Source organism: Muscardinus avellanarius (genome assembly GCF_963383645.1).
Source record: "Muscardinus avellanarius genome assembly, chromosome: 3".
Taxonomy (NCBI): Eukaryota; Metazoa; Chordata; class Mammalia; order Rodentia; family Gliridae; genus Muscardinus; species Muscardinus avellanarius.
This window is the reverse complement of record NC_137788.1, coordinates 124615493-124639045: the sequence shown is the minus strand read 5'-3', so window position 1 is coordinate 124639045 and position 23553 is coordinate 124615493. Positions and strand designations below refer to the sequence as shown.

Here is a 23553-nt window from a genome sequence, read left to right as displayed (position 1 = left end):
AATTCTTAAACCAGGCATGGTGGCACGTACTTGTAATCCCAGCATTTGGAAAGAGGAGATCAAAGGATCATGGTTCGCGGACAGCCTCAGCTACTTAATAATGCCCTCTGCAACTTAGTGAGACCCTGTTTCAAAATAAAGAATTAAAAATAGAGCAGGGGGTGTAGCTCGAAGTTTGAATGCCCCTGGGTTCCATCCCAGACCCACAAATAAAAATAAAAATAAAAAATAAAAACTCTTAAAATGCACTTAAGAGATTAAAAGTTTTTCCAGGTAACTACAAATTTTTCTGATCTACCACAATGAAGGAAACTAAAGGTTCCTCTACTATGCCCAAAGGCTGTCAAAACCATGTTACAAACTACATACAAACCACTCTGTCTCTGGTACACAGCAAATTCCAAGGTGAGGCTACTTGGATAACAATTCTGTTTTCTGTTCTCACCACTACACCATGACTACTGATAAATTACTTAAAGACAATCTACTTCCTCATCTGTAGAACTAGAAAAGTAATATAATTTTCTTCATAGAACTGTTAGAATGAACTGAGATCTCACACATAAAACACATATAGCAATATAATAAACACTAGCTACAAATTTTTACTGTTTTAATCTCATTTCCCAAGCTTGTTTTCAAAATATTTTTTGCAAATATAATTAAGATAAACACATGAAAAAGGTAAATTTAAAATGTTTGTAAAGGGCCAGGCTTGGTGGTGCATGCTTATAATCCCAACATATGGGAGGCTGAGACCGGAAGATCTCGGTATGCAGACAGCCTCAGCTACTTAGCAAGGCCCTTCAGTACTCAGTGAGACCCTGTTTCAAAAATAATAAGACTAAGCTGGGTGTGGTGGGGCACGCTTGTAATCCCAAAATTCGGGAGGCAGAGACAGGAGGACTGTGGTTTGCGGACAGCCTCAGCTACTCAGTGAGCCCTCCGCAAATTAGTGAGACCTTGTTTCAAAATAAAGAATTAAAAAAAAAAAAAGGGCTGGGGGTGCAGCTTGGAGGTAGAATGCCCCTGGGTTCGCTCCCTAGTACAGCCAAAAAAACAAATAACAACAACAACACTAAAAAATAGGGGTAGGGGAGTAGCTCAGCGGTATAATGAATGCCCCTGGGTTCTATCCGCAGTACCACCAAGAATAAAGAAAAATGTTTATCAACAGTAATACTCATCAGTATTTTTTACAAAAATTAAAATTTGAGTTTAATTTTTAACTTTTGATTACAAAATGTTTGCTTAAGATTTTCATTCTATGCCGGGCGTGGTGGTGTCTCCACTTGGGAGGCGGAGACAAGGAGGATCGCACAGGTTTGAAGCCAGCCGCGCTGACTTAAGAGACCCTGTTTCCAAATAAAAAAGTATAAAATAGGTCTGGGAGTGTAGCCCGGAGGTAGAAGGGTTTCCAGAAACCTCAGTACCACAAAAAAAAAAAAAAAAAATCATTCTATCAAATTTGCTTCATAATTCTAAAGCAACTACTCCAGGTTACCATCTTCATCGACAGTAAGGTCCACAACTTCTGCTGCGCTCTGCCTCAAGGGCTGTATGACAGTGGAAATCCTACTGCGGCTGCGTGTCTCCTGTGGCCGACCTGCATGAGCACTTGAACCTTGGCTCCAATGAGATCGGGAGTGTCCAAGAGTTGAACGAGACCTTAAAGGACATCAAAAATAAATTAGTAAATAGGATTAAAGAACAAATTTTTAGATGCCCCAAAAATCTAAAATCTTTTTTTTTTGTTAGTTCTAGAGATTGAACCCAGAGGTATTCTACTTCAAAATTACACCCTCAGCCTTTTATTTTTTTTTTTAATTTTGAAACATGGTTTCACTAAATTGGTGAGGCTGGCCTCAAACCTGTAATACTCCTGTCTCAGCCTCCCACTAAGTGATGTTACAGATGCACATCATCACATCCAGCCAGAAATCCAAAATCTTACAAAATAAGTTAAATCCAAAGAAATAATGGTAACAGGATTAAAAATGGCAACCAGCACAATGCCTGGCACTTGCTGAACTGAGCTGAACAGACACAACTACAACCAAGTGACCAATGAATTTAAGAAATACCATGTTACAGCTGGGCACATCTGTACTCCTAGCTAAATCAGCAGGCTGAGACAGGAGGCTCAGAAGCTTGAGACCAATCTCATCAATCTAGCAAGACTGAGTCTCAAAACAAACGTGTATATATATATATAATTTTATATATATAATTTACTTATTTTATTTTTTTGGGGGGAGGGGGGCAGGTCTGGGGATGAAACCCCTGCCCTCTTTTTTATTCTTTATTTTGAAACTGGGTCTGAGTTGCAAAGGGCCTCACTAGGTAGCTGAAGCCGTCCACGAACCACGATCCTCCTGTCTCACCCTCCCAAATGCTGGGATTACAAGCCTGCGCCAACACGCCCGGCTAAAAATGTATAATATTGTTGTTCTCATTATTTTTTCTTTTTGTGGTACTGGAGACTGAATCCTCCAACCTACACTCCCAGCCCTATTTTATTTTATTTTGAAACAGAGTCTCTCTAGATCAATCAGTCTCACTACATGCTGAGGCTATCCTCAAATCTGCGACTCTCCTGTCTCAGCCTCCCAAGTTCTAGGATTACAAGTGTGCACCACCACACTCAGCTGTTGTTCTCATTTTATAGATTAGAAAACTGAGGTTCCAAGAAGTGTGCCACAGCATAAAAAGGCTAGAATGGGAGCAAAAGTGCTTCCCAGCACATACTTTTGTGTGTGTGTGTGCGGGGATGGAACCCAGGGGCATTCTACTTCTGAGCTATACTTCTAGCCTTGTTTTATTCTTTTATTTTGAAACAGGGTCTAAGTTGCAGAAGCTGGCCGCAAACCTGTGATCCTGTATCTGCCTCCCAAGTACTGGGATTGCAAGCGTGTGCCACCACATCCGGCTCACATACCTTTTTTTTAAACATACGTTTATTAGTGCACTGTAACCGTACATCACACTGAAGTTCAGTGGATAGAAACACATGCACACAGTGCCTGGTGCCTCTCCCTCCAGAGCCATCCCGCTTCCACTTCCCTGTTTATAATACTGAAATTGGTTTCGACGTTTCACAAACATACATACTGTATTCAAATTTTTAAAGAAGTGGGGAGTTGGGGATGTAATTCTGTGGGTAAAGCGCCCCTGATTCAATCCCCAGTATCAAAGAAAAGTTATGTCACACTAATCAATTATTCATATAAAATATGGGATTCCATTTCAAGAACACTGCATAGTTATTATGAATACTCACCTGGGTTATACTCAGTTATTTACATTTTATGGTAATGTCCAAATTATTTGCCATAAATAGAAGAAGAAAAAAGCACAGCACACACTCATACGGCCCCATGTGGTCTTGTTCAGCCCACGCTGGATTTGCAAATCATGGTTTTGGGGATTCTGAACCAAGCTAAGCTTCTGGTACTGTGCTAACAGAATATAAGGAAATAAACAGACCCCAAAGAAATGTCAGGGGCTAGCAGAAGTAGAGAGACTACGCCAAGTACGGTAGCCATAGAAAACCTCACTTGTTTGTTCTGTGTGCATGTGTGTGTTACTAGGGGTGGAACCCAGGGGCTTTTCTACCTCCAGGCTATACTCTCAGACCTTTTCTATACTTTATTTGGAAACAGGGTCTCACTAAGTTGCTGAGGCTGGCTTTGAACCTGTGCGATCCTCCTGTCTCAGCCTCCCAAACGCTAGGATTACAGGTGTGCGCCACCATGTCTGGCTCTTGTTCTATGTTTTTAAAGCATATAATCAAAAACCCTAAACATTAACTTGTTTATCATGTAAAAATCCGGCATAGATTTCAAATTTTTTGAATGAAATTCTCAAAGACACAGGAGCATAAAGTTTAATTCCTGAGGCAATGTTTGAAAAAGTGTTTTATAGTTTTGGCCAGCAGTGTAAACCAATGTCTTTGGATAAAATGGTTTTGTATGATAAGAGACAGGACCATTAACAATTCCTGAGAGGCCTGTAAACACAAGCTACTCAGGAGGCTGAGCCAGGAGGATAGCAAAGACTGAGACCAGGCGTGGCAACTTCACAAGACCCCATTCTCAAAATAAAATGTGATGAGGGTATAGTTCAGTCGGTAGAGTGTCTCTGGGTTTAATTTTAATACTGAGGAAAAAAACTTAGTACCATCCCCAATATTTGTGTATTATTCACATCTAAATTTCAAAGGAGTGGTCATGGTGGCACACCTGTAATTCCAGCACTTGGAAGGCTGAGACAGCAGGATCGAGGTTCTCAGCCAGACTCAGCTACTTAGTGAGGCCCTGTTTCCTGTTTCAAATTAAGAATAAAATAGGGCTGGGGTGTAGCTTGGAGACAAAATGCCCATGGGTTCAATCTGCAGTACCACAAAAAAAAAAAAAAAAAAAGAAAAGAAAAGAAAAGAAAAAGAAAAAACATTGACCTGGGTGTGTATCTTGAAGGTATCTTGAGTTCAATCCTTAGTACCACAATAAATAACTTAACTATATTTAAAAGGAGTTTATGAATTCTCTATATAATAAAATCAATTTTATAAAAACCACAAAGTAAAAAATTTATTTATGTAATGATCCTTAACTCTGACTGCACACTCGGGGTGCTTAAGAGATACTAATCCCTAGCCAGGCATGGTGGCACACACTTGTAATCCTAGCGCTTGGGAGGCAGAGACAGGAGGATCTCACAGGTTCGAAGCCAGACATACTGGCTTAAGAGACCCTGTTTCCAAATAAAAATATAAAATAGGTCTGGGAGTGTAGCCCGGAGGTAGAAGGGTTTCCAGGAACCCCAGTACCACCAAAAAAAAAAAAAAAAAAAAAAAAAGATACTAATCCCTAAAGATTCTACTTTCCTTGGATTGGGAAAGAGTGTTTCCTAGAGATTTTTTTTTTTTTTTCCTTTCTCCAGTACTGAGGATTGAACCCTGGAGCATTCTACCACTGAGCTACACGCCCAGCCCTATTTTTTATTCTTTATTTTGAAACAGGGTCTCACTGAGTTAAAAAGGGCTTCACTAAGTAGCTGAGGCTGGCTGCGAACTGTGATCCTCCGGTCTCTGCCTCCCAAATGCTGGGACAAGCATACGCCACAAAAGCTTGGCTCTACATTTTACATTTTTATTTAATCACGTAACAGGAAATGTAATGTGATGTAAAATCTGCCTATTGTGGAAGGGGTCCTAATTATAGCGGTACATAGGCAGAAAATTTTGGCATGACGAGAGGCTGAATAAATAGCTATTTTACTTAAAAATGCCTGTGTTCTTGTCTCCCTTTGAGTCATAGGTAATGTTATAAATACCACTTGGTGTTAGTAGTAGATACATAGATTCTCACATTGTTAGCCATAAAAATAACACTTTTCTTGAAATGTTTCTTGAAATTTTATACTTAAGGCTGCACATTATTGCCCAAAAGATACTTATTTCTTTTTTTTTGTGGTACTGGGGATGGAACCCTGCCCTATTTTTTATTCTTTATTTTGAAACAGAGTCTCATTGAGTTGCAAAGGGTCTCAGGACATAGCAGAGGCTGTCTGTGAACTGCAATCCCCCTGCCTCCCACTCCAAAATGCTGGGATTGCAGTGGGCACCACCACATCCAGCTGCATTTTTTTATTCTATATTTTAAAAGAAAGTTTCACTAAGTTGCGAAGGGCCTAGCCCAAAGTAATTGAGGCTGGCTGCAAACCTGGATCCTCCTGTCTCAGCCTCGCAAGTACTGGGATTACAAGCGTGCACCACCATGTCCGGCTCTCCAGATGAATTTAAGGCAGCCTAATCTGAAAACCACTAATCTAACACAGGTATACTCAAACTGGACCTCTAACGGGAAAAAATGCATGTGTGTGTATGTGTGCGTGTGCCCATGCACACATGCGAGTGTCTCACAAAATTCTCTGTACCAAAAATGTTTTAAAAATTTTAAACCTTCAAATACACAACTAAAAATTAAACTCTCACCGATAGCTTTCTCCAACGGTTACAATCTCCACTTCACTGTCAGTTGAGGTAACATTAATTTCTTCATTGGCAGTGACCTGGGGAGTGAAGGAAGCTTCTATCACCACAACATCTTCATCGATATTTCCTGGAAACAAAGAGAAGAAACATTTAAAAGTCATCTGCTGACTGGCTGGTTGCTAGACAAATATTTTTATTTTTACTATGAAGACTACAAAATTCACACAAAAACACTGAAAGAATTGTGTAATAATTTCTCTTGATAGATACCCAACAGAAGAATCCCATAATAAAAGTCAAAGCTGCTAGAACTCCAGAAATTTTAAATGTGAATTCAAAAGACAAGAGGTGGATCAAAAGACAACTGGAAGGAGAATTATGCTTTTGATAATAACCAGCACTCACTTATGAAGTAGCTACGATATAACAATTAGTTTGTGTAAAAATTGTGAGCTTTGGAATTAGAATCGGGTCTGATTCCCATAGCATGCTATCCAACACAAACGAAAACAAAGATTTGCACTAAATATTCAGCACAACATGTTCAACAGAAGGCAAATACTATAAACAATTCAAATGTCATCAACTGACAAATAAAATGTGGTGTATTCATACACTAAAAGAGAATAAATAGAAACTAGTAACTAATGTAAGGATGAACTTCAAAAAATTATGCTAAGTGAAAATCAAACAAAATACCATATATGATGTCATTTAATGAAAAAACAGTTAAGAGATAACGAATGGCAAAATATTAATAACTGACATGAGATATGAATATGTAGGAGGTTCATGTATACTTCTTTTGTTATGTCTGAAAATTACACCATGAATATAAACAAAGCCAAAAATTGATCAGTGTTATTTTTATAAAAAAAAGAAATATTTACACATTTAGATATAATTCCAGATATTAGGACTGTACAATTGTAAGTTGCATGTAAAAACTTTTAAAACACTTTAAAAGTCAATGCAGTATGAGGGACACTTGAGGAATAAATATACATCTATTGCATACAGTTTATAAATACCATTTAATAATGTAAGGTAAAACAGTATCATTAATTTGAGATGAAGTTTCCAGTGAAAGCAGTTCATGGAGTCAGCAAGTACTATATCTCATACAAAGTGTATAAGGATGATGTGCTTAGAATATTATGCTTGATGACTTCAGAAAAGTAATTTTAGCAAATACCAAGACAATTATGTCTAAGGTAATCTGTGTGAATAAAAACTATTCTCAGGAAATGGAGATAATAGGCAATATTTCTAAGTTAATATTTATTCTATTTATATATAAATAAATAATTTCACCATAACACACCTACTTTAATATTCCTAAAAGTTTCTATTTCAAAGTAGTTAAAATGTTTTCTCTCTGCTGGGTGTGGTGGTGCACCCTTGTAACCCTCCCAGCATTTGGGAGGCTGAGATAGGAGGACACAAGTTCAGAGCCAGCCTCAGCTACTTAGCAAGGCCCTTTGCAACTCAGTGAGACCCTGTTTCAAAATGAAGAATAAAAAATAGGGCTGCAGTGTAGAATATCCCTGGGTTCCATCCCCAGTACCACCAAAATGAATAAATAAATGAAATTTCTTTTCTCCACAGTGGGAAGATGGGCCTGACATATTTAGATTCTCTTTTTGGTAGCATATATAATGTTTACATTTCTTTCAAGTCTGAAGAAGAAATAATCATTTAACACCTATTAACTAAAAATTTAATAAATTATAAGGAAGTTTCATCCACAGCTAATCAGAAAACCCCAAGATTTCATGCTCTAAAGCGGAAAGTGAGCAGTTGAGATAAGGTTACTGAAGAGAGCTCAGAAAAACATCAAACATCATTAAAATGAATGATATGCTTACAGTTTTTATTAGGTTAATATCTGAAGTTCTTAACAAGTATTAGAGGGAACAAGATAGAATGTACAAATCCTCTGCCTAAATGGTAACTGGAAATAATCGAGCTGCCAACGAGCCTGCTAACAAACAAGTGACATATAATTTTGGCTTTCTATGCATAAACAGAAAACCCTAAAAAAATTCAGAAGCCAACTAATAATGGTACAGTGAGAAGCAAAGATTTATCTGAAAATATGGTAATTTTAACAAGTGAAGTAATGTTTGTAATACAGTGCAAAATAATGACAACTCATTTTGGGGTGAGTTGGTAAAACCAGTAAGTCATCTACAACTGGTGAGCTTTAGAGTTTTAAGATACTACAAAAAACAAAATGTAAAACTTTTTTTATGAATTCACTACAGCAATAACTAGTAAATGTTGATATGCACGGTATGAAAAATGTCCCAGTAGTTCTGGAGTAACTGATATTACTATTTAATAGATAAGACTAAAAGTTGGGACATTCCATCCCTACGTTAATACATACTAAAATACATTCTACCACTTAAATTAGCTAATAATTTTTGCAGGTCACTTTACATGACAGTATCTCTAATAAAGTCAGCCATCAAAACATGTCCCGAGCCGGCCATGGTGGCACAACTTTGTAATCCCAGTACTTGGGAGGCTGAGACAGGAGGATCACAGGTTCAAGGACAGCCTCAGCAAGTAGTGAGACTCTTAACAACCTAGTGAGACCCTGTTTCAAAGTAGAAATAAAACAGGGCAAGAGTGTTGCTCAGGGGTAGGATGTCCCTGGGTTCGATCACCAGAACTACACACACGAAAAAAGCGTGTGTAAGCCAGGTGTGGTTGCACATGCTTGTAATTCCAGTGCTTGGGAAGCTGAGACAGGAAGACTGTGCAGGTTCAAAGCCAGCCTCAGCTACTTAGTGAGGCTCTCGGCAACTTAGCAAGACCCTGTTTCAAAATAAAATATAAAATAAGTCTGGGAGTGTAGCCTGGAGGTAGAAGGCCCTGGGTTCTATCCCCAGTACCACAAAAAAAAAAAAAAAAGAAAAGAAAAAAAGAAAAGAGCATGTGTAGAAAAGAACTCTATCTCCTAAAGAAGACAACTGTTTGAAAGAACTGAAACTTCTTGGAAGAGTTAAGTCTCATCACCATTTCAGTTTAAATATTTTGAATATAAGTTATTCAAAAATAATTTCATAAGTGTTTCGTTTCTGAGGTGATGAGAGTGGACTCTACCTCGTAAGAACACGGAATGAAATGAGAATGGACGCAGCACACCAGTGGCACACACGGTGCGAGGCGCTTTCCGTCATCATGACATCTTCAGCGCTGTCAGGGAGCAGAGGGACCAGATGCGAACTCCTTAGGGAAACTGTCATAAAAGCAGCTAGCAAACGTTTTAAAGGCATATGCCTCAGACGCACTTTTAATTTTATTTTTGGTACTGCTGGGGATGGCCTCATCCAGGGCCTCACAACACATTAGGCAAGCACTCCACCACTAAGCCAGAGACCTCTTCACTTTTTATTTTGAGACAGTGCCTCACTAAGTTGCCAAGGCTGGCCTTAAACCTGGGATCTTCCTGCCTCAGCCTCCGCAGTTGCTGTAATTACAGAGTGTGCTATTTTGCTCAGTTACTGCACATTGTAGGGATTATTCCTTAAAATATCCTTATACGTATAGAGACCTGGCATAAGAAAAAGAGACCCTTTCCAAAATCAAGAATAAAAACAACAACAGGGCTGCGATGTAGCTCAAAGGTAGAATGCTCCTGGGTTCAATCCCCAGTACAAAAAAGAAACTGCTAGAATATCGAAACACAGGGAACTATGCAACTGTTATAAAAAATGAGATAATTCTGCATACTGATATGCAAAAACCTACATTTATTCATCCTTGCATCAAGAAACTGGCAACAAGCCAGGTTGGTTCAATCCCCAGTATCCTACCCCTGCACTCCCACAAACAAACTGCCAGTAGTGGTATCTGTGTAATAAGACTGAAGAGAGCCAGGAGTATGGCGCATGCTTGCAATCCCAATCCTTGGGAGGTTGAGACAGGAGGATCACAGGTTCGCTACCAGCCTCCGCTAAGTACTGAGGTGCTCTAAAACTTAGACCCTATTTCAAAATAAAGAATAAAAATAGGGCTGGGAGGTGTACCTCGGAGGTAGAATGTCCCTGAGTTCGATCCCCAATACTGAAGAAAAAAAAAATTTGAAGAAAAGATAACTTTCCCTCTTATTTTATACTTTCTTAATATTAAATCATTGTTGTTTTTTTTTTAAAAAAAAAAAAAACTAGTTTAGCCGGGCGTGGTGGCGCACGCTTGTAATCCCCGCGCTTGGGAGGCAGAGACAGGAGGATCGCGCAGGTTCGAAGCCAGCCGCGCGTGCTGGCTTAGGAGACCCTGTTTCCAAATAAAAATGTAAAAATAGGTCTGGGAGTGTAGTCTGGAGATAGAAGGGCTTCCAGGAACCCCAGTACCACCAAAAATAATAATAATAATAATAATAATAAAAAACTAGTTTAAAACAAAATATTTATATAGAACCCAGAAAACATCAAGAGTACATCAACTCTCTGAGTTTATGTTTCCAGAGATAAACATCTGAGGGTAATGTCTAAAAATAATATAACTGGCTCAGCATGGTAACACATGCCTGTAATCCAAGTTTTTGGGAAGCTGAGTCAAGGTAATAGCAGGTTCAAGGCCAGCCTCAGCAATTAACAAGAACCACAACGATATAGTGAGACCCTGTTTCAAAAGTTTAAAAAGTAAAAATTAAACAGGGTTGGGGGGGGTCTTGCTCAGAGATAGAACACTGAGCTCAATCTCAGGACAAATAACTAATAAAAATGAACTGAACCTAGCTAACACCAAGGCTACTGATTTTAGGGTTCTGGCAAAGATAGAAAAATAAAAATGAAAAACAACGGGCCAATATAGACAATACAGAATAAGAAGGAAGGAAAATAGTACATTTGAACAGCAGACTACTAGGCTCTAACCTTGACAGGATATCAGGCAAAAACTAGGAAAGCTTTGTGCATTAGAAACCATGTTCCAGCCGGGCGTGGTGGCGCACGCTTGTAATCCCAGCATTCGGGAGGCTGAGACTGGAGGACTGCGGTTCGCGGACAGCCTCAGCTACTTAGTGAGGCCCTTCACAACTCAGTGAGACCCGGTTTCAAAATAAAGAATAAAAAATTGGGCAGGGGGTGTAGCTCGGAGGTCAAATGCCTCTGGGTTCCATCCCCAGACCTACCAAAAAAAAAAAGAAAGAAAAGAAAAAAGAAACCATGTTCCTACACTTTGAAACTCTCTAACCACTAATCCCCTTATTTCCAAATTTCTCAAGAAATTAACCTTAGTTCTTTTGGTTCAGATTTAGCTCTTCAATACTGACTTCAATAACTCTTTAGATTGTAAGTCTAAAAAGAAAATGATGCAGTCGGGCATGGTGGCACATGCTTGTAATCCCTGCGCTTGGGAGGCTGAAGCAGGATAGCACAGATTCGAAGCCAGCCTCAGCTACTTAGTGAGACCCTGTTTCCAAATAAAGTATAAAATAGGTCTGGGAGTGTAGCCCGGAGGTAGAAAAACCCCTGGGTTCCATCCCCAGTACCACAAAAAAAAATTAAAAAATTAAAAAATTAAAATGATGCATTATCTTGGAATGGTCTATATACAAGGAAGTCTATGCATAAACTTATCTACTTAAATATCTATTCTGCCAGGCGTGATGGTGCATGCCTGTAATCCCTGTACTTGGCAAGCTGAGACAGGAGGAGCGCAGGTTTAAGCCACAGCCTCAGGAAGTAGTGAAGCTCTCTGCAATTTAATGAAACCCTGCCTCAAAATAAAAAGGAAAACGGGTTGGGCTATAGTTCAGAGGTAAAATGCCCGGGGGTACAATCCCCAGCACCACAAATAAACACCTATATACATACAGATTCTGTCTGTGTGTGTTTATGTGAGAGGGAAAGAGTGTAGGAAAGCACTCGGAAAAGAGCTCTCTCCCCCTCACATGCTCTACTGAGCACTGTCAGAACCACAAGTTCATGAGCCCCAGTATTTAAGTAAGTTTCCACTCAAATATCTGAAAGTATTTTTCAGCTCTACAGACATGGTAAGGTAACAGTGAATAACAAGAACAAAGTACTTTAGGAAAAAGTCATTACTAAGCAGTCTTTTAGTGATTAGAATTGTTCTTACTATGATTAAATGTGAAAAAAACCCATTACATAGATATCTTAAAAAGTATTCACAAAAGTTAAACATACTAAAGAATACAGGGGAAAAAATGTTCCATAAATCAACAACTTATTTAAAATATAATCTATGGCCAGGCGTGGTGGTGCACACTTATAATCCCAGCATTTGAGAGGCTGAGACTGGAGGATCATGGTTCGCGGACAGCCTCAGCTACTACTTAGTGAGGCCCTCTGCAATTCAGTGCTACTGTTTCAAAATAAAGAATAAAAAAAATAGTGCTGGGGGTGTGGCTCAGAGGTAAAATGCCCCTGGGTTCCATCCCCAGTACTGCAAAAACTAAAATAAAATAATAAAATAAAATCTATGCATAAGAGAGCATAAATGGTTATTATTTTAAAAAAAGACAACTAATTCTGACTTTATATCACTAGAAATTTTTTATTTTTATCTTGGAATCAGAGTCATAGTTTAATGTATTAGTTGGTAATTTATGTTGTTTAAAAATAAAAACTAATAGAACTTGATTTTTTTTTTTTTTTTTTTTTTTTTTTTTGGTGGTACTGGGGTTCCTGGAAGCCCTTCTACCTCTGAACTACACTCCCAGACCTATTTTACATTTTTATTTGGAAACAGGGTCTCCTAAGCCAGTGCCCACAGCTGGTTTCCAACCTGCGCGATCCTCCTGTCTCTGCCTCCCAAGCGCGGGGATTACAAGCGTGCGCCACCACGCCCAGCTTGATATTTCTTTTAAATATAGTGAAAGCCATATGTCACAGAAACAAGAAAATAGGAACCAATATAAAATAGTATCTCCCATGTTTTACTGAAACATTCTTACCTGAGGGAGCAGCTGAATTGTTTTGGTGGTTTTCACTCGCAGAAACAAACAAATCCTCTTCTCCGTCAGTAGATGAGCTGGAAGAGGATTCGCTGCTGAGGTCATTCTCACTAGAACTACTAGAACTGGGAAGCAATGCATATTTTCTCCGTGCTAACACTTCTCTTTTTTTCCTCTGCATTAATATCCTCTCTTTTTGCTTCTGTGTCCTCTGTGAGGAATTGTTTTTTACAAATCTCTTTCTGCATGGAAGTCTCCTTAATGAACTGCTATGAAAACAGGGTCTTTTCATTAGCAATCCTGACACAGATTCCGTCTCAGTCCGGGGCCACTTGTGGGACCGTGCACTATGACTTCTACTTTTAGCACTCAGAATGGCCTGGGAATGTCTTACAGAGACTTCTTTATCTTCATCTGAAGTCACAGTATCAGAGTCTCCAAAATGCAGACTGGATGAAGGAGAAGAAAGACAGTCACTGAAGGAGGAATCGTTATCTTCACTGGGTGTTTCTAAGTGCTGCCTCAATCCTAAGATTCCCTGGTTCTCTTTCACACAATTCTGCATGTAGGAAGGGCCAGCCTGCTGGCTTTTGCGTTTTTTCCTCACAACATTTTTTTCTTGTTCTTGCTGGTTACCATTCATGTCCTTCTCTTGTTTTTGAGAATCATCACACAAGTGAGAGAATTCATTCCCCACTTTACTGTTAATCATTTCAACTCCTGCAGGAAAACTTTTGGCCGCCCCAATGGGCTCTGGATGCAGAAGGATCCCTTTCAGAGTTTCCTGTGTCTTTGGTGCATCAGAAGGAATCTCACTCTTCATATCCACTTTTAAGGTATACAGCTTTTTATATTCAGGAGTCCATTGAGACATGGGAAGCTTTAAGACGGTCCTAGAAGACACAAAAAGACATTAAAAAGATTTTTAACATGTTTATCATGCTATGTCATTGAAGTATACTCTCAAATTCTACTAAGAACATCCCTTTTAATAAAGCAAAACTGCCTTTCTCGTGTGTGTGTGTGTGTGTGTGTGTATTGAACCTAAGGGTTTCACCTCTGAGCTACACCTCCAGCCCTCTTATTTTCAAACAGGGTCTCGTTAAGTTTCTCAAGCTGGCCTTGAAATTGTGATCTTCCTGTCTCAGCCTCCCAAGTACTCTGATCACAGGCATGCACCACTGTGCTCGGGCACTTTACCGTCTTATAAAATATCCTTCTTTGATACCTCTACTTATGTCTGAAATGCAGTAACAATCACGGAACATAAAGCCTACTTGGAAACTTCTATTAACCAAACACTGGTACTACTGTATATTTTGCTACCTTTGGTGATATATTTGATCAAAATCAAACAAGTTTTTTAAAGTTTATTTTAGTAAATCTAAAGAATCAGAATATAAAAGTCTACCATATAATTCAACAATCCTAATTATTTTATAACCCAAAGGAAATTAAATGTCTGTCAAAGAGACATCTGCACGTTCACTGTAGCATTATTCACAATAGCCAAGAAATAAGCACACCCTAACTGCCCACCATCTAATGAATGCATAAAGAAAATGTGGTATATATAAACCATGGAATATTATTCAGCTATAGAAAATGAAATGTGATCATTTGTGGAAAATTGATGGAACTGGAAATTATTATGTTAAGTGAAATAGCAAATACTACATGATCTCACTCATAGATGAAATCTAAAAAAGCTCATCTCATAACAGTTGAGAAGTGGTCACTAGAGGTGAGCGGAGTAAGGAGGTGGGAGGTTGGGATTGATCAGTGGGCACTAGTTATAGTTAGGAGTAAAAAGTTACAATGTGCTAACTACACAGTGGGGTGACTATGGGTAACAACAAAGTATAGAATTCAAAAAGCTTAAAGAAAAGATTTTGAACATTTACAACCTTAGGAAATAATAAACATCTATACAGATAGATGTGTTTAACCTTTTTTTTTTTTTTTTTTTTGGTGGTACTGGGGTTCCTGGAAGCCCTTCTACCTCCAGGCTACACTCCCAGACCTATTTTATATTTTTGAAACAGGGTCTCTTACGCCAGCGCAGCTGGCTTCGAACCTGCGCGATCCTCCTGTCTCCGCCTCCCAAGCGCGAGGATTACAAGCGTGTGCCACCATGCCTGGCATGTTTAACCTTATTTTAAAAATATACAATGGCTGAGGGTTGGGATGTAGCTCAGTGGCAAAGCACTTGCCTGGCAAGTGCACTACTCTGGGTTTGATCCCCAGTCCAAAAAGACAAGGAAAAATAAAAGACTCCCTTTAAAAAATATACAATGGCTGATACAAATCTGTAATCCTAGTACTTGGGAAGCTAAGACAGGAGGATTGCAGGTTCAAGGACAGCCTCAGCAAGTAGTAAGACTCATCAACCTAGCAAGACCCTGTTTCCAAATAATAGGTAAAATAGGGCTCGGGGAGCCAGGCATGATGGCGCGTACTTGTAATCCCAGCATTCATGAGGGTGAGATAGGAGGATCTCGAGTTCGAGGACTGCCTCAACTACTTGGTGAGGTCCTTTGCAACTAAGTGAGACCCTGTTTCAAAATAAAGAATAAACATAGGACTGGAGGTATAGCTTACAGGTAAAATGCTCATGGGGATTCAGTGGCCAGTATCCCCCCCCCACACACACACACAAAATTATACAATATATGTCAGATCACATTTTCATGTAAAATTAAAAAAATATTAATTTGTAAAAATAAATTCAAAAGACTAGTCGACATGTTTTTCTCTTGGTCACGAAATCTTCTTCCCTGACTCTATAATCTACCAAGAGCTGTAACTACTATTCTAACTCCTGATACTATAGCTTTGTTTCCCCATTAACATACATTTTTAAACCAGATGTGTTTCTGCAGTTACAGAAATACAATCTCATAGGTCTTCCACTTTATTTTAGTAGATAGCTTTATTATCAGAACAAATAGCAGTAAAAAGTGGAACGGCCTACTCCTACAGAAAACAGCTGAAAGCCCTATCTTCTGTTATTTGCAAGGACAGGCGGTGTTATATCCAAGATCAGCCCTTGTGTCATATCCTGGCTGGAGCTCAGCAAGATCAGTGGTAAAGTAGGTACACAATTCAGTGAGCATGCAGGCATGATGATGAGCAAATTATAGAGGCAGCCAGTCATACAAGGGTCAACTGAGTTAAAGGCAAGTAATCATGAGTCACACCAGGTGTGGTGGCACATGCTGTAATTCCAATACTTGGGAGTCTGAGATAGGAGGATCACTGGTTCAAGGAAAGCCTCAGCAAAATATCGAGACTTTCAACAGCAACCTAGAGCCTATTTCAAATCAAAAAAAGAAAATTGGGCTGGGGTGTAGCTTGGAGGTAGAATCCCCCTAGTTGTAATCCCCAGCATCACAAACACACACACACAATCACAATGACACACAGATATATGTGCCAGAAGACTTGGGGAGGGCACCAGAATGTCTACAGTTAAATGTGTTAGAGAAGATATGTAAAATGGTGCAGTCACTTTAGAAATCAGTCTGATAGTTCCTCAAAAGATTACAGGGCTGGGGGTACAGCTGAGTACTAAACCATGTGCTTAGCACACACAAGGCCCTGTCTTCAATCCTCAGCAACCCCCCCAACATTAAACATAGAATTACCATAAATCCCAACAATTCTACTCCTAGGCCTACATTCAGGAGAACTGAAAAGATACATTCACACAAAGAAAACGCCACATGAGTCAAATGCCAAAGAAAGAGTGGAAACATAAATATCCATGAACCAATTCATGCCATAATTACTTAGTGATACCATTATTACCTAGTTAAAGAAATGAAGGACCAATTCAAGTTACAATATGGATAAACAGTTACATATCATCCTAATAAATGAGCATTATTAGCCAATCATAAAAAACTACATAGTATGAGATTCCTTTTATATAAAATGCCCAGAACAGGCAAATCTATACAGATATAAAGCGGATTAGTGGTTAAGGCTGGGGATGACAGGAAGATTAGGTTACCAAGCCCCAAAACTATAGGGTTTCTTTTTTGAGCCCAGGGGCAGTCTACATAACCACTGAGCTCACCTACATTCCTCGCTCCCCCCTTTTTGTGGTGCTATGGATTAAATCCAGGGGTATGCTACCTCAAAGATACAATCCTAGCCCACTTTATTTTATTTGGGAACAGTATTGTATCAAGTTGCTGAGAACCTCACAAAGATGCTGAAGCTGGCTTCAAGCCTGTAATCCTCCTGTCTCAGACTCCCAAGTACTAGGGTTACAGGCATGTGCCACCATGCCTCTAGCCCTTATTTTTTGTTGTTGTTGCTGGGAGTCTCACTAGGTTGCTGAGGTTGGTCTTGAACCTGTGACCCTCCTGTCTCAGCCTCCCAAATACTGGGATGACAGAAGTTTGCCACCATGCTCAGCTTAGGGTTTCTCTTTGACGAACTGAAATGTTCTAAATTTGGCTGTGGTGATGGCTGTTCAATCCTGTGAATGTACTAAAACCACTGAAACATCTTAGTAAGCTGTTGGCAAAGGTCAAGAGGAAAATATGATCTCTGGGCATGAGATAATTATGAACCCCACTAGCAACAGAAGAGTCAGGATGTCTTTTGGAAAGACCTAGGGTTCTTTGAGAAGTCCAGGTCTCCTAGCAGTTACACCAAGTTGAATCTCTGAGGAGACAGCCTTTACTTGGTGAGGAGGAAAGAGCTGCCACTTTAGACTCCTCATTCTTTTTTTTTTTTTTTTTTTTTCCGTACTGGGGATAGAACCCAGGGGCATTCTACCTCTGAGCTACACCTCTAGCCCTATTTTTATTCTTTATTTTGAAACAGGATCTCAATGAGTTACAAAGGGCCTAACTAAGTAGTAGCTGAGGCTGTTCTCAAAATGTGATCCTTCTCTCTCAGCCTCCCAAATGCTGGGATTACAAGTGTGCACCTCTTCTTTTTTTTTTTTTTTTTTTTTGTGGTACTGGGGGTGAAACCCAGGGACTTTTCTACCTCCGGGCTATACTCCCAGACCTATTTTATACTTTATTTGGAAACAGGGTCTCACTAAATTACTGAGAGCTTCACTAAGTAGCTGTGGCTAGCTTCAAACCTGTGTGATCCTCCTGTCTCAGCCTCCCAACCACTGGGATTACAAGCGTGCGCCACCACGCCTGGCTGACTCTTCATTCTTAATTACTGAGCCACGCTCAAAGGTCCTAATGGACATACTGAGAGGTGATGAAAACTTGGCAAAAAAAGAGGCAAACTCTGAGAACATAGATCCATAAATGAACTTCCAAAGAAGTGATTCACAGCATCATTTACTAAACTCAATTTCTTTTCATCATTTTATGCCCTGAAGCCAAAACAATAAGGTCTTTCCGGTGAAATCTGCTCTGGTTTTTAACCAGTTTTAGGGAGTTAGAACAAGTATGACTTCACATGTAGTATGCTTTATGTCTGTAAACCAATAATTGTTCTCTGGCATGCAGTTATAATTCCATATTAACTAAGAGGTTCTAAGCAAGATACAACTTCATGCTTTATTTGATACTGAGAAAAAGTGGTAAGTTCATGAAAACAAATCGTAATACTGTATATTATAACTAAAAACCAAATAAGAACAAAGGATCAATAAAGAATAGTTTGAACTATTTGCTATTTGATGAAATCATGGAGACTTACTTCTGTAAAAAGTATTGGCTGATCAAAGTTTCAAAGGAGGCAAGTAAGATGAGACCTGTCCACTTACCCAGCGACATTACAACTGGCTTGTTACTGTACAGTTTCAGTAATAAAACTATAGTTTTACATTGTGCTGATTTCATCCATAAGCATACTAATTATATCTGAACAACTATTCCTAAATAAACTTTATACTAAGAAAGCAATTTACATTACAAATAAGCTTCTTTAAGCTGGGCACTGTGGCATATGCCTGTAATACCAGTACTTGAAAGGCCCAGAAAAGATAATTGCAGGTTTGAGGCCAGCTTCAACAATGCAGCAAGATCCTGCTTCAAAGAGAAAATAAAAAGAGCTGGTAGTGGCCAGGTGTGGTGGCACACACCTGTTGGTAGGGAGGCTGAGACAGGAGGATCACAGGTTCTTGGACATCTATCTTTTACATATAATCTTTACATATATAAAAAATATAATTCCTTCTGAATTGATAAATTATTTGCCAGTTGAAGGATATTAAACCAATTGCCTAACAGAATACTCCCTCCTATCTAATAGCTTTAAAACTGCTACTATTCCCAACAAGATAGTAGAGACATTATGCCTTGTTAAATATTCTAAGTAGCCGGGCGTGGTGGCTCAAGCTTGTAATCCTAGCATTCAGGAGGCTGAGACAGGAGGATCGCAGTTCTTGGACAGCCTCAGTTAGTGAGGCCCTCTGCAACTCAGTGAGACCTGGTTTCAAAATAAAGAATAAAAAATAGGGCAGAGGGTGTAGCTTGGAGGTCGAATGTCCCTGGGTTCCATCCCCAGACCCGCAAAACAAAACAAAAATTCTAAGTAACCAAACTTCATTAGCAAAGAAGGTATTTCCCAAAAAAATGGCATCACTCTGGACTTTTATGTGCGTGTGTGTGTGTGTGTGTGTGTGTGAGACTGAGGATTGAAGCCAGGGGAATTCTACCTCTGAGCTACACCCCCAACCCTATTTTTATTCTTTTATTTTGAAACAAAGTCTCACTAAATTGTGGAGGGCCTCACTAAGTAGTTGAGGCTGGCCATGAACCTGCACTCCTTTCAGTCTCAGTCTCCCAAGTACTAAGATTACTAGCTTGCAGCCTGATATCAAATGAAGAGGAAGTGACACTCTGAAAACTGTTGTAAAATGGCAGCATTTAGAGCCAGGCCGGGTGGCACATGCATTTGAAAGGCTGAGACAGGAGGATCAAGGTTCAAGGACAGCCTCAGCTATTTAGTGAGGTCCTCTGCAATTCAGTGAGAACCAGTTTCAAAAATAAAGAATAAACTGGGTGTGTGGTGGCTCACTCTTGTAATCCCAGCATTAGGGAGGCTGAGACCAGAGGATGATGGTTCGCGGACAGCCTCAGCTACTTAGTAAGGCCCTTTGCAACTCAGTGAGACCCTGTTTCAAAATAAAAATAAAAAATTGGGCAGGGGGTATAGCTCGGAGGTCAAATGCCTCTGGGTTCAAGCCCCAGACCCACACAAAAATAAATAAAAAAATAAAGAATAAGCCGGGCATGGTGGTGCACACTTGTAATCCCAGCATTTGGGAGGCTGAGAAGGAGGGATCATGGTTGAAGGACAGACTCAGCTACTTAGTTTCAAAGACCCAGTTTCAAAGTGAATAAAAAATAGGGCAGGAGGTGTAGCTTAGAGGTTGAATGCCTCTGGGTTCCATCCCCAGAACCAGAAAAACTAAAGAATAAAAAATAGGACTGGGGTGTAGCTCAGAGGTAGAATGCCCCTCGGTTCCACCCCTAGTACCGCAAAATAATAATAATAATAATAATAATAATAATAATAATAACAATAATAATAATTAATAAATGAGAAAGTGCATATCAGATGTCCTACACACAGTAAGCCCAATGAAGAAGAGACTTCCAAAATAAAATCAAACACAAAAAATTGCACTTGAAGCCAGGCATGGTGGCACATGCTTGTAATCCTAGTACTTACTTGGGAAGCTGAGACAGGAGGACCCTGGTTCTAGGCCAGCCTGAGCTACTTAGTGAGGCCTCCACAACTTAATGAAACCCTGTTTCAATATAAAGAATAAAAAATAGGGCTGGAGGTGTAGCTTGAGTGAAAATGCCCCTAGTTTTTTAATCCCCAGTACCACACACACAGGAAATGATGAGAACAAATCAAATAGAGCCATGCAGCACTTAGGATACTTAGAACTGTTCTGAGAAATGTATGCCTAGGCAATTTCGTTGTTTAAACACCAGAGTGTACTCACACAAATGAAGACAACTATGACCTCATTTAGAAAATAAAATCGTATAGAACCACCATCATAAAGGTGATCCATCTTTTATAGAAATGTCATGAGGTGGTGCATGATTTGTTTGGAAATCTTGACGAGGCATAAAATTCCTCCTTAGTAACCAGAAATGATCACCAATCATGGACAGCTTAATGACAGAATGGGCAAAGACAGAGATGGCATAATGTTGGCAAATTTGAATGGAGCTATAAAATTTGAGAGCTGATTATTTCTTCAATATCGATGGTAGCCTTCAGTTTCTGAACTTATTCTTGCTTAGAAATTTTGATGCTCGTGCCATGCACAGGACGCATGTCTATAATCCCAGTACTTGGGAGGCTGAGACAAGAGAATCTCAGGTTTGCAGCAACCTCATGAGGCCCTCTGCCACTTAGTGAGACCCTGTTTCTATATTTAAAAAAATAAACAAGATTAGAGAGCGTAGCTCAGAAGTAGAATGCCTCTGGGCTTAATCTCCAGTACCACAAAAATAATGCTTGGAAAGTAATTATTCATTATCATACTATTTCACAAAATTCTGCCATCATTAAAAGTATAATAATCATGGGAGGTTGAGACAGGAGGATTGCAGGTTCACAGCCAGCCTGAGCTACACAGGGGGGCCCTCTGCAGCTTAAAGTATAAAAAATAGGACTCAGGATGTAGCTCAGAAACAGAATGTGGGTTCAGTCCCCAGTACTGCAACAACAACAAAAAAAAAAAGAAAGATAAGAAAAGATAAAGTATAATAATTAGGAGCAGCAGCACATCCTGCAATTCCAGCTATTCAGGAGACTGAGGTAGGAGGATAGTAATTTGAGGCCAGCCTGGGTAACATACCAAGACCTGTCTTAAAATAAAAAATAATTCCAGGCATGGTGGTACAGGCCTATAATCCCAGTATTTGTAAGGCTGAGGAAGGAGGATCACAGGCTCAAAACTAGACTCAGCAACTTAGTGAGGCTCTTAGCAAACTAGTAGGATCCTGTTTTCAAATAAATAAAATAGGGCCAGGGGTGTAGCTCAGAGGTACTATGCCCCTGGGTTCCTAGCACCACTGGATGGATGGATGGGTGAATGGATGGCTCAATGATACTCCCCTGGGTTCAACTACCTATACTGAAGGGGGAAAAAAAAGAGAGAGAGATAATTATTGTTGGTTAACTACCAAGAGTCAATGATAGCTCAAAAAACTTCAAGGAAAACAAACCTCCATAGTCTTTACATCTTGACACTTCAAATAATCCGTCAGCCCACTTTCAAAGTTTCAAACTTAGAAACTACTCTTAAAGATTTCTGTTATTTAAACTTCCAGTGTCCAAAACTGAACTTTGAACAACTTCAGGGTTCCTTGGAGACTGGAATTCAGTGAACTGAAGAGTTCTTATTTTTTTAAAGTGACAGATGCCAACTTAAAGATGATTCATATTTTTATAATAAAAATATCTACTTTAACATCCCTATGATGCTTCATAATTTAAAAGAGGTAAATAGGGCCGGGCGTGGTGGCCTACGCTTGTAATCCCTGTGCTTGGGAGGCTGAGACAGGAGGATCGCACAGGTTCAAAGCCAGCCACGCTGGCTTAAGAGACCCTGATTCCAAATAAAAAAAAATATTTAAAAAAAATTGGTCTGGGAGTGTAGCCCAGAGGCAGAAGGGCTTCCAGGAACCCCAGTACCACCAAAAATAAAAAAATAAAATAAAAAATAAAAGAGGTAAATATACAATTAAACCACGTTACTAAGTAAAGCCTATGCAACACCACACTTAACATCTTAAAATAATATTTTGATAGCTGGACACAGCAGCACATGCCCTTACCTAATCCCAGTATTTGAAAGGATGACACAGGAGGATGACACAGTTTGGGGGCCAGTGTGCGCGAACTCAGTGAGACCTAGTTTCAAATTTTTCTATGTGCATGGGGGGTTGATATGGAGTGTTGAACCCAGGATATTCTACCCCCAAAGCTATATAAACCCAGTCCTCTTTATTTTTGCTTGTTTTTGAAACAGGGTCTCAGTAAGTTGCTGAGTCTTGCTACCTTTGCTGCTGAGGCTATTCTTGAGCCTGTGATCCTCCTGTCTCAGCTTTCCAAATACTGGGATTACAGATGTGTGCCACCATGCCTCACTTAAAATTTAAAATTTAGTCGAGCATGGTGGTGCACGTTTGTAATTCCAGCATTCAGAAGGCTGATACCAGAGGATCACGGTTCGCCGACAGCCTCAGCTACTTAGTGAGGCACTCCATTAACTTAGTGAGACCGTTTGAAAATAAAGAATAAAAAACAGGGCAGGAGGTGTAGCTAAGAGGTTGAATTAAAAAATTAAATTTTTAAAATTAAAAAATATAAAGGTGTAGCTCAGAGGTAGAATGCCCCTGGGTTGAATCTTCAATATTACACACATAATAATAATTTTGTCAATATAACTGGTTTGGTCTTTTCCTTACAAATAAGCATCTGTAACAAAGATGTTAAAGGATGGTAAAGAATGAAGAGCTCAAAATAAAAAATACGAAAACTAAAATCATTGAGGTTTACAGAAGACTCTGAAGAGAACAATCTCACTAAAATTAGCATTTCCTTGTGAAAAGCAGAAAAAACTGTTTGAAAAAGGTAGAGTGGCTGGGCATGGTGGGCCACGCTT

At 39.4% G+C, this 23553-nt stretch overlaps 1 protein-coding gene across 5 annotated transcripts in view; it reads right to left on the bottom strand.

Moving 5' to 3' along the window:
• The window catches only part of RNF111 (ring finger protein 111), a gene marked incomplete at both ends in the record, with an annotated part of 43108 nt that extends 29305 nt beyond the window's left edge, over positions 1-13803 (bottom strand). For all 5 annotated transcript variants that reach the window (XM_080693394.1, XM_080693395.1, XM_080693396.1 and 2 more), the window contains 3 exons: positions 1505-1668; positions 5996-6122; positions 12930-13803. In XM_080693394.1, the coding sequence (XP_080549520.1) occupies positions 1505-1668; positions 5996-6122; positions 12930-13803 (1165 nt within the window). The remainder of the gene's footprint in view (positions 1-1504; positions 1669-5995; positions 6123-12929) is intronic.
• Between the last annotated feature and the right edge of the window lie 9750 nt (positions 13804-23553).